General features: G+C 41.9%; 1 protein-coding gene across 4 annotated transcripts in view; it reads left to right on the top strand.

Moving 5' to 3' along the window:
* The first annotated feature begins 3,195 nt into the window (after positions 1-3,195).
* Positions 3,196-11,797, top strand: part of NAPEPLD (N-acyl phosphatidylethanolamine phospholipase D) — a 22,629-nt gene continuing 14,027 nt past the window's right edge. Inside the window, exon 1 of one of the 4 annotated variants that reach the window (XM_040596536.1) lies at positions 3,196-3,331. In XM_040596536.1, the coding sequence (XP_040452470.1) occupies positions 3,312-3,331 (20 nt within the window). In that variant the 5' untranslated portion in view covers positions 3,196-3,311. Of the gene's footprint in view, positions 3,332-3,403; positions 4,009-4,504; positions 4,687-11,797 lie in introns of those variants that run through there. The other 3 variants (XM_040596534.1, XM_040596535.1, XM_040596537.1) reach the window with 3 other exon arrangements.

The following is an 11,797-nucleotide window of genomic DNA, read 5'->3' as shown; positions in this document are numbered from 1 at the left end:
CCAAGCATGCTTCAGGGATTAATGTGGCCCAGGGAAGACTTCCAACAGCAATTTTCACCCAGGCACCTACTTTTCAGGGCTAGGAAGGTTTATCTGTGTGAAAATCCATGCATTATTGAACTTGGTGTCAGAGCTGAGAATGCTCCTGGCCCGTTACTAGCATGGCCTGACACAGCCTAAATGTCTCTGTTATAATTCCAGTCTATTGTCTCCCCCGGCTCTGGCCCCTAAGTAGAAGTTAAAGAGGTATCAGCTAGGCATCAGTATTTCACACAAAATTAAGAAGTGCATTTTGGTTTGTTTTAACTGTAGTTCATAACTTCCTTCTCTATAGTCCCAAAGATTGTCAAATCTTTGTAAGAGGTTTGGATTTGTAATGGTAAACAACATTTACAGTCATTTCATTAGTATTGTATATTGATTACATATACGTTTTGTAACTAAGGCAATTTAATATCTTGATTAAACATTACTGCGAAGAATTTTGTACCTATGTGTCTATATCTATATCTCTGTCTATATAAATCTATTAGCTGATTGTGTAACCCTCTTTAACAGGGTAACTTAAAATCCAACATGATTTGAAACTCTGCTTCCCTCTGCCTGCAACAGGTGTCAAATAACTTTTCTCCCTTACCTTCTCTCCAGAACACCGTGGATACGGTAAGGGTTGTTTCCTGTCCATACTCCAAGTAGAAGGGCTAGGTTAGGCTTTTTGAATATGTCCCTATATGGGCCAGTTTTGCCAGAAAGGCTTTTACCAGCCTGGTATAATTTCTTTTGGTGCAAAATTTCTATGCTAATAAAAACGTCAGTATATTAGAGTGGTAAAAAATTTCTTTGCTAGAATAGTTCACTTGGAGATCCAGCACAAACTGTTCCAGCAAGTGTGCTTTTTTGCTGTGATAAACTGCATCTGCACTATAACAGTAAATATTGCCTAGTATATAGCAAGGCTAAGCCTAAAGGGATTTAGGACAATAAGCTGATATTCTAAGATGGAGTGAGAGATGGTATAACATTTTTTATTTTGTTATCTAGGAGGACTTTCAGTCAAGTTTAAACAGTTCACTTATAAAGCTATAAAAATTTTAACCAGAAGAATTTATGCTTTTTCCTACTTTAGACTGTGCTTCACTTACTGCCCAAGATGAGTATCTTACTCTGACACAGCTTATGTCAACTGACTAAATTGAACCTTGTGAGAGATTAATTCTACACTTTAGAGATCTAAACAAAATACTGACAAACTTCAGTTGCATAGAAAGTTAAACTCTTCATCAAGAGACGTTTTACAGTCTAGTTAGTTGAGCTGTCCTGCCCATGATTAATGCATACACTATCTCCAAGGAAAAGACACCACTGCGGATACAATTAATGAAATACTAACTGTGCAATTCTGTTTTAGATATAGGTTGTTGCATTAAGCAGATTAAGCTATGTTAAGGAACCTGTCCTTCCAAGTGGTTAATAAAATGGTACACCCCAAAAACTTTTTCAATAAAAAAATATTCTGTTAAATTTTACTGTGAGAAAAAAAAATGCACCCCAAAATAACCCCACTTTGCTATCCCTCAGTATCTGTGCCCCTCTGCAGTACAAAGAAGCTCCCAAATATTTTTTATTTCCATATGTACTGGACAATATATAAGGCCAGTCCAAGTAGTAAAAATGCCAGGAGAAGAAGATAATAAAGAAGAAAATAAAATCATTAAAACTGTTTCTTAAGACTAGATGCCAAGCAAGAAAACCTCTTACCTCATGCATTGGTGTTCCAAGGCTGGAATCTTCCCATCTGTTAGTAACTTCTGGCCTCCAACTCCTGCAGGATCCTAAAGTCACTCCTCTAAGCATATTAGCACGTATAAAGTCAGAGAGATCTCTGTTCTGGGTTTACATGACTGTTTGAGCACAGATGTCCCACCGGGACTTTTCCTCAGTTTAAACACATTTGTGTGCATAAGACATTGACAGATGAAAACCTACCAAAGCAGCAGGCCTACACTAAGCTCTTAGCTGGCTCCTGGGAATACTGAAACAAGAAACAAGTTTAAAATTCTGGTTCTGTTGAAGGTGAATTTTCTCATGTAATGCACGCTGGCATGGCAGAGTAGGCAACAGGTACTGATATACCCTTCTAGACATGTCAGAAATTACTTGAACAACCATATAATTCTTCACCAGTTGTTATACCAGAAAAGAGATGTTTCCCTTTCAAATTGAAAACTGCATGGTGCACAGACACCAGTTGTCTTTACTTACAGCCTCCAAATGTAGTACAGACAAAAATGCATCTACTAAAGCAGAGCCTCCTGAACTGTGGCTTTTACATCACTGATGGCATAAAAACTATTTCCAAATGACATGTGGAGGTAGGACTGCCTACCAGGAGATACTCAGCAGAAGTGTAGCATGAGCATCCCAAATCTGCTATTGTAGGCAATCAGTTTACTACCAGCCTGTAGGTACTCACCTGGAGGCTTACAGAAGTTTCTGTACATAGGCGCTATCACCGACAGTTAATGGACATTGATCAGAGCTATGGAGAGCAGCTTTATCATCTAACTCATTTAGTAGGTCTCAGATTCCATAAAGTAACAGTAGAAATAACTTCAATAAATGTAGTTTTGTGTTTAATAAAGTATGAGCAAAAGTCATTGCTACTACAAGGCCAGCTTAGCATCAGATATACTGACAGGAGAAGAAATGATCAGGAAATGTCAGGTGAGAAGAGGCAGAAGAGGTAAAGTAGAATTTTCCACTGGCAAAGGTCAGCAAATCTGCCTGGCCATAAGCAACCAATACATACCTGTGTTCCTTGTACAGAATAAGACAACTTGATATTATTCTTCTTCTGCCTTACAGAGACTGGAAGAATGATAGATTACCGATAAGAAGAGTAAGGGTCATGTTTCTAGCCTCCCAAGACTACCTTGAGAACTCGGCCTCTAAACATAGGTAGGATTTCTTCACTAATGAACTGGACATCAGTTTGTGAGATCCAAGATAAAACGTACATAAACCTGTTAGCAGAGCTCCAGAGAGTCTTAGATTTCATATTGCTGCAATATATTACTTTTTATATATATATATATCTCACAGCTGCATAGCTTTGTCCTTTACCTTCCATTGCATTACGTGCTTAAGGAGATAAGGAAAGATTTTTAAAAAAGCATACTTATTTCTGAGAACCAAATTTATCTGGATTGGGTGCCTCAAAATCCCTTACTTCCCAGCCCAGGGGCTGGAGTCGCATATGAACTGCTCACGGTGTAAACAGGGCGTGAGGCGATGACTGAAGAAAGTTGGCCATGAGACTGAGCTTCCTGAGGTAGGGGAACGGCCAGGGGAGGGATGGCGGGCCCCGCCAGCCGGGCTGCTCGGCAGGAGGCCGGCTCGGCCCCCGCACCTCCCGGGAGCCCGTGCCCCGCGCTGATGGCGGCACCGCCTCAGGCTCTTGAGAGCTGAGCCCTGGAAACTTTTCGCTGCAACACCAGGTGGTCCGAGCACGCTCGTACTCCCAGATGGGACCGCAGGCAGCCTTTACCAGCTATCGGAGCCGGCCAGGAGCAGGACCCTTTTCCCGGTGCCCGACGAGCAGCCCGGACTGCAGCGGCAGGGACGTGCCGGCAGCCCCGCCGCGGCTCCGGGCCCCTGGGCGTCCGGCCGCCACGGCTCCCTCAGTGCCAGCCCCTCCCGCCGCCATCTTGGTAACGCGCCGCCAGGCGGCCCGCCGCTGCCGTGAGCCCGCACACCCCCGCGGGCGGCGGGGCCCCGCTGAGCGCGGGAACGCCGCCGCGCCATGGTGAGGGGCAGGGCGCTGTGGAGCTGCTGCCTGCAGCTCGCCGCGCTGCCCTCGGCGGCGGGCTGGTCAGGTGGGAAGCCGCAGCCGTTGTACGGCTCCTGCTGGAGAGCCGCGGAGCCGCCGCGGAGGGGGTGGAGCGGCACCATGGAGGAGGAGGAGGAGGAGGAGGACGAGACTCCTCACGGGCAGCAGCAGCCCGGGAGGTGAGCGGCTTTCCGGCGGCAGGCAGCGCTCCGGGGGCGGGGGTCGCTGCCCCCGCGCCTTCCTGTGGGCAGGGAGGAACTGAGCCGAGCGGTGCGGCGGCTCCCGCCCCGTGCCCGCCCGGAGGAGCGGCACCTGCCCGACCTGCCGCCCTCGAAGCCCGGCTGGCGGCCGGGGGAAGGGGAATCGGAGCGACGCGGCGCTGCGCACCTGCTCCGAGCGCGACAGCGGGGCTCGCTGGGCGTACGGTACCGGGGTCCCGCCGGGGGAGCGGGCTGAGGCGCGGTGGGGGGCGGTGGGGAGCCCCGCCGGCGGCAGCGGGCAGAGCGAGGGCGGCCGTCCGTCCGCTCGGAAAAGTTGGGTGGCGGGCGGCGAGCCCTGGCTGCCGCCCGGAGAGGAGCCGTGAAACCCCGCGGCCTCCCGCGGCGTGCCGGCCCCTGAGGCGGGGGCGGGCGGTGTGCGCCGCCGGTGCTGGCGCGGCGCGGGAGCCGGGCCACCCCTGCCCGGCAGCCGGCGGGTGGCGGCCCCCGGACGGTGCCGCGGGGGGCAGTGACAGATACCGAGCAGCGCCAGCAGCAGCTGGGACGGGGAGACCCTGACACACCGATGAGGGAAAGCCTGGAGGAAAAGGTGCTACCTGCCCGCCCGGCGGCACTGCGTGCCTTTCCTGTAAACTGACGGTAAAGCACGCTGCGGTATCGCTGCGAGAGAAACAAGTTATATAATCGCCTATAAAAAAACCACCCCAAAACCAGACAAAACCCGCGCTTCGGAGTATTGACGGCTTAGCCAGTGTTTTCCTTTGAAGAGAAGACGCGAACAGATGTCGGTCGTTGGCATTTTCCTTTCGTTGTATAGAGTGAAGTGGAAGGTATTAATAAAGTCATTTAATGTAATTAGTTCCTTCCATCTCAATGATTGGCAATTATCTCTAGCAAGGATTTAGGGAAAGTATTTGTTGGATGGCTTGACGGCATGCAGTTAAGTTTATACCAAACTTCTGCAGAAACGGTTTTTCTAGCGGTGATGATTTCTTACTCTTCTATTTGCTAAACGGCCATTACAAAGCAAGTTTTCAATTTTAAAGGAGAGGACTGTTTGTACTTAGTTTTTTATTTTTCAAACTACATCGACCTTTTTAAAGTGACATAAAAAATTAAAGACAGTGACAGGAATGTCACTTTTGTTTTCTGGCAAAAGACCCTTGAAAATACTCATGCATTTTTTAATTCATAGTACTGGCTTTATCGGTTAATAAAGTAGGAAGCCTGATTCATTTTATAGGTAAGAATTCCAGGAAGACGAGAAGAAATAAGACTTCTTTGTCATATTAATGTGAGAAATATTGCAACAATTGCTTTAGAAATACCCAAAATTATCTGAAATTGAAATACCTATTTTAAAAAGGTAATGGGAGTTTTCAATACCTGGAGACTGGAAAACCCTTTCTGGTTGACTCACTGTGATGGAGGCAACGTTCAGGAAAGGAGGAATTAAGGGATGACAGTGAAACTGTTCAAATATAAATAACAGTTAATTTGGCTTCAGCTTGGTCCAAATCACAAGAGATCTGCAGCCTTTTTAAAAGGAAGCAACTCATTATTATTTTCTTTACTTGTATTAACTAAGCAGAAATCTTCTATTTCCTCAGCCTTTTCAAGCTCAAGATTGAACCAGAAATGCTAATTCTTCATTCAGAGATAGCTTTAAAGTTCTTTTCTGCAAATGGGAAGGCAGTTGTTTTGTCTAGGTTGAGAAAAATGGAAATGCTGACGTTAATTAGTGCCTTTATATGTAACACCTGCTGCAAAATTATTTTTTCCTTTCATCTATGAATCCTTTTGTGATCTCACTTCAATATTTTTTTTCGGTCAGTTGCTGTAAGTATGTAGTCTGCAGTATGCTGGCTAGCACTGTGATCAGAATCCTACTTCTAATACACCCAGAGCCAGAATCATGGTAAATGACTTGGTCATCTTGTGTCTAAATCCAGCTTTGAGTAAAACCAATTTTTTTCCAAACAGATGTTGCACTTGTTTTCAATATTCTTAGAAAATCTAGGAAAGAAGTTGTTACATACTGTTTGCATGTAATATCTTAGTATTTAGCAGCTGTATAAAGGGATGATTTGGGTTTGAATAGCATACAACTGTGCCCAAGGAGATAAACCTTACAAAGTTGTTGAGCAAAGAGAATTGGGCATTACCAAGTGACACTGTGAAAACACTTAGCTGCCGTCGTGTCCCTACTGTGAAAAACAAGGTTTTATCAGTTGTTGTATGAGTGAAAAGTCAAGTGGTCAGGAATGTATATCAAGATGTATATCAAATAGATTTTTCTTGTGTAAGACCTGTTACCATGGTTAGAGCTGGTAGTGCTACTGTCTGCTGAGTAAGGCTTATGATAAGATTTCAGGTTTTGTTGCTTATATTGGGAAATAGTTTCAGTTGTTTAGGCAGAAATCTCCCATGCTGTGGACTGGTTTTTGAGGGAGGGTTTCAGTGAGCTTCAGCTGTTTCTGATAATGAGATTGTGGCAATAGCAAGTTGTTTATGTGTGTCTATTTAGATGAGTTTAAAACATTTTGTCTCCTTAAAACACTCACATATATAGGATGGTGCCTTGAAAATTAATAGATGGCTCACATTTGGGTTGGAAATGTGCCTTGACTCTTCCATAAGAAAAAAACCCTCCAAAACCAACAAACCAAACAGCTTTTAATATTAACACTCTTGTTGTTCACTAACAACCAAAGCACTTTGCATCTCATTTTGAGTACACGAAGAGACATCATAATCTGGAGTCACGAGGATAGAGTAGAAGCCTGGTTATATATAGGAAAAGAGGTTGTCATGAAAAATGTTAACGTGTTGTGATGTTTCTAGTTTCCTTGGGTATTTGTGTTTTGCTGTCTGGTGTTCTACCACTTGGAATTTCTTTTAGTGGCTGTGTTTCAGGCTAAAGAACCATAAGGGTCCTGTATCGCTTTCTAGCTTTCCAACGTGAAGTTTTGGAGATTCAGAACTTTTCTATTTGGAAAGGCTGATGACCTTCTGGCTTAACTCATGTGAAAGATGTTTTTGAACAGTTGCATTCAAGAAAAGCATATTTTTCAACAAAGAAAAACTTCTAACTTCCTTATCTTAACAGACTTTGAAATGATTTGTTTGGATTTCAGTACATTTTAAGTTATAAATATGTTACAGAACGATGTTATAAATACTTCTGTAAAATCCATATATCTGGGGGTGTATGTGTGTGTACTTACATATACAGACAGAGGAAGAGAGAGAATGTTGTTGGGACAAGCAAAAATTTAGCTTATATTGAAATCTTAGTAGATTTAGAATAAATTCAGGGGAATGATTTTATATTGTAGAGAGATGGCATTGGGACCTGTGTGCCTGGACTTTGAACTGGAGAGAGGGAATCAAATAGACAAGCATTTAAATATGTGTATAAACAAAATTGTATGACTGTATTAACTTAATAAAAACTAGTTCAGTGCTTGGGCGTTGCTGCACTTCCTGGACAACTGAGGTTTTACAGGGTTTTAAAGGATTATTCTTAGTGTAGTCTAGAGAAAGTTTGCATAGGAGTTTGTTCCTTTCTGGCAGGGAGAGAAAAGGAAAAAGAAAATTAAAAGGCTTAGTAAATGAGGTGGAGATAGCAATTGCATAGCTGCAGACATGAAAATGCTGGAGTTGGTTATAAATGAACTGCTTCAGATCCTGCTTTGCCACGTGTATCCTATGGATCAAGGTTTTAGACGTGATTTCTATGCACTTTTGTGGAAACAGTTCTTACCTTGTCTCTATGGCCATGCTTTACAAAGGAAATCAGATTTCTACCCTAGTGTGTTCAAGTGGAGCCTTAGTTTCATTATGTGTAGTAGTATTTATTTTAGTCATGTCTAATTCACATTGAGATGTTAGATGGGAAACCTTCACCTTCAGATGGATTGTGAGCTTGTAATATTTTAAAACTTCATTTTATTTAAGAAAAACCTGTGCTGACAGCTTCAACATTACATAGTGACTTAAAATGTTAAACCCAGGATGCATAGGCTATTAACACATGGGTGTGGCTAAAGTATGTTTATAAATGCTTAACTTTAAAGTTCGGTTGCTTTTTTTAATAGTAAACCCCATTTTGGAAAGGTTTGCCTCTGTTATTAGCTAAAGTCATAGCAGCAGACCAACTGAAACTCATGAACTACTTGCACAAATACTTACAGGAGTGGACCCGAGGCTGGAACGCTGAAGTTGGGGTCCAGATCCTGTAGCTGGATTGGTACAAGTTTCATGTTTGCTTTTTTGGAAAAGCTGTGTTGAAATTCTGTGCAGGTGGCAGGGCCATCCATGGAGATTATTGTTGCTGTTGGAATCCAGGGTTTATCTGCCCAGCTGTGCGCATGTGCTATCTTCTCTTATCTTTTTGTGGTTTTAAAAAATTGTCTGCATTTGATTTGTGATCCAGTTACTGTCTTGCGTACCCTAACACAGCTGTAAAGCACAAACCTTGCTTCTGTATGTTGTTAGCCTGAGTCCTGCAGAGCAGGTAAGAAAACTTTCATTCCAAGTCTTGTGTTTTCAACATTCTTCTCTATACATTTAGTTACATGAAATCAGTTGTTTAAGGAAAGCAAAGGAAAGCACTTTCTGGTGTAGGGAAATTTGACTGCTGCTTTCCTTTGGTGACTGCTTCAGCAATAGCACAGAATTATACTGCTCTTGTGTTTAATCATAATAGTAGTCTATGCTGCTTTTTTGGCATGTGTGATGGCCACATGCCAGCTTCTGGATACATTTATTCAAGACTGCAGTAAAAGATGATAGTAGAGAGGGAAATAACTTATTTTAATAGGCCCGTATAGCTAAAGAAATTGGCTACTGGGTTTGTCATCTCTGTTAATATGCATGGCCCCTATGGGCAACTACTGTCATGTCAGGGATCATAACCTAAACAAAATATGCATGTAACAGCAAACTTCTGTAATATTAAATACAGCTCATAAACATGTTTGGGGACTACAAAGTGCTCATATTAGACAGGAACAGTCAGCTGGGGCACCTGGAAACAAGAGTAAAATGTTATGTATTGTCCTGGTTCCAGGAAGAGGCATCTTTATGCAGCTGAGACAATGCCCATAGCTGATCAAATTTAACCCAGGGTTGAGAAATAGCTGGCTGCAGGTACTACTGATGGACCTGACTCCAGAGCTTGTTTGCATTTATATCCAGAGGCGTGTAAGGGTGTAGCTGATAGGCACTCCTAATGACTATGAATAACTTTCTGTTGGTTTAGTTCCCCTAATGAATGCAAGGAAAATAGAGGTTGGAATGTGTAGTAACGGAGTGGGCTGCCTTTTGGGTGGTAGGTAGCTACTGAATTTGCTTGGTTATAATAAGAAACATCGCTCTGGGAGGAGGCAGCCAGAGAGTTTAAGCAGTATCAGGACTAAATGCGAATGAAACCTTGGGTAGGGTTTGATTGAAAATGAAATATATTAAGGGTAGGGGGAATCATTGAACCTAACTTAGTGGTGTATATAACTGAGCTACGCTGAGTGAATTCTAAATGGAGGGTATGTAATGGATTACTCTTTTTTTTTTTTTTTTTTTTTTTTTTTTTTTTTTTTTTAATAGCAGCACTGGCATAAGTAGTTTTTGTTTATAACAGCATATTCCTGTTCTCACCTTTCCCTGTCCTAGCTGGTTTGTTGGTATAAACACTTGCATGGTTACACAGTGATGCAGGTGAAAATTAAGTGCTTCTCTATGAGACGGGATGGTAGGAAGTGACTATCAGCTACATCAGTTTCTTGATCTAATTCACCATGTGGATGCAAATGTTTGTTTTGGCAAGCCTGGAGGAATAATGAGGGCAGAAATGGGTTGGTTCATGATGGTGGCTGCTTAAGTAATACAGCTGTTGTAAGAATGTGCCTAACAACAGACAACCATGGGTAGATGCTTCACATTTGCTTTATTTGTAAGTATTTTTTCTCTCTGTTATGTCTAAACAAACTTTGCTTTGTTTTACTGTTGATCCTCAAAATTAGATAAGAATGATAAAGGTTTCATCCTAATTCTATGGAGACAGCCATTTCTGTTCCTTCTGTCAACTCAGTTATTAATTTTGAACAGTACACAAGATCACTGTAGAGTCAGGATACTTACAGATCTGTTGAGAACAGAGAAGAACTGGGCTGGCAGCTTATAGCTGTGCTATGAAATGGGTACATTGAAGAATGGAAGAAGGCTGTACTAGCATGAATTTTTTGCTTTGTGGATGTTTGGAAAATAGGGAAATAGGACATCACATGGAATCCCAAGCTGGCTGTTAAAATGTCAGATAATTTGAATGAAAATTTCTGCAGTTCTTGTTGTTGCTTGCAGCTTTTAATGGGAAATCTCAAATAATAAAAGTATTTATATATCAGCTAGTTGCAAGCTTGAGAGATCTTCTTTGTGCAAAATCATAAGACCAAGAGCATCTCGAATAATTGCTGTTCCAATTGCTGTTGCAGTCAAAAAAATGTGTAGTGAAAGAAAACTTCAAAGTTGCATAGAAGTATAAGGTTTGCAGACAGCTCAGGTTCTTGCTTTGATAAGTCTACAGTGGTATGATGAACAGCCTGAAGTACTGCACAATAGAAGTTTAAATGCATTCAGAATTTTCCAGTCTCAAACTGTTCATTAATTAAAGCAGACAATTTCAGACCTGAAGGAAAAATAAAAGCACAGCCAAAACTTAGCTGGCAGTCATTTTATAGTTGAGTGTGTGGGAGCCTTTTTTCAACAAATGACTTACATGCACCTAAGTGTTTGCAAATACTTTAACTTGTAGCTGAAATATTTTTTTCTTTTTTATTTCTCTTTTTTGTTTGTTTGTTTCAAGCCAAAAAGTGTGCTTTTTGCAGTCATGAAAAATATGTACGTTGAAAGAAAACTTCCAGGTTGTGTAGGAGTATATGGCTTGCAGAAAGCTCAGATTCATGCTTTGGTAAGGCTACAGTGGTATGAGTTTGCTAGGAATTGTGTGCTGTCCCTTTTAGGTGATGCGTAGTGCGGCCCAGTTCTGGATGTAGTCCATACAGAGGGACAGTGATTAGAAATGAACCAAACTGGTTGTTTCAAAAATAAAGAAAATCTAGGATATTTGGGAAGCTGCGGAATGTTTGCAAGGCAAGTGTAGAGTTGTGTAGGTGTTGTTGGGTTTCAGTAAGCCATAGATTCAAAGTAACTCTTTCTTATACTTTCTGGCTTAAGGATTTGTTAAATAAAGACCAGATTTCTGTGTAGGAAAGAAAGATAAATCTGTTCTGGCAGACTTCATGGTTAGTAGTGTGTCTGTGCATGGCTGTATACTTAGTAGGGGGAACTACATCCATTTCAGTTAAGGGGTAGTCGATGTTAGAGGCGATTGGGTGGAAAAGGTGGAAACTCGCACAGTAGATTTTATGCCAATGCATTTCTTCTTCAAATAAGGTTAAAATAATTATGCTTGAAGCTCTGCTGTGTTTAAAAGACTATTTAAAAGGAAAAAAAATTAATGTCAGAGTTCTTCTTGTAATGTTAATGTATCCTGCTTCCAACCTTCTTTTGGAACAGAAAATATTAACATAATCAAAAGTTTAACTATGCATTTTCCTAAATAAACAAAAGACTCAAAGCCGAAGTATTTGTATCCAATTTTTGGTTATATAAGCAATGCTAAAATAAATACTTGACCCCAAACCTGTTCTCTTAAGAGCTATATCCTGTTTACAGGTGTAAGCCTGTTTGC

The sequence above is a fragment of the Falco naumanni genome, chromosome 5 (assembly GCF_017639655.2).
Source record: "Falco naumanni isolate bFalNau1 chromosome 5, bFalNau1.pat, whole genome shotgun sequence".
NCBI classification, from domain to species: domain Eukaryota; kingdom Metazoa; phylum Chordata; class Aves; order Falconiformes; family Falconidae; genus Falco; species Falco naumanni.
The sequence above is the reverse complement of the archived record's forward strand: the minus strand, read 5'-3'. Positions and strand labels throughout refer to the sequence as shown.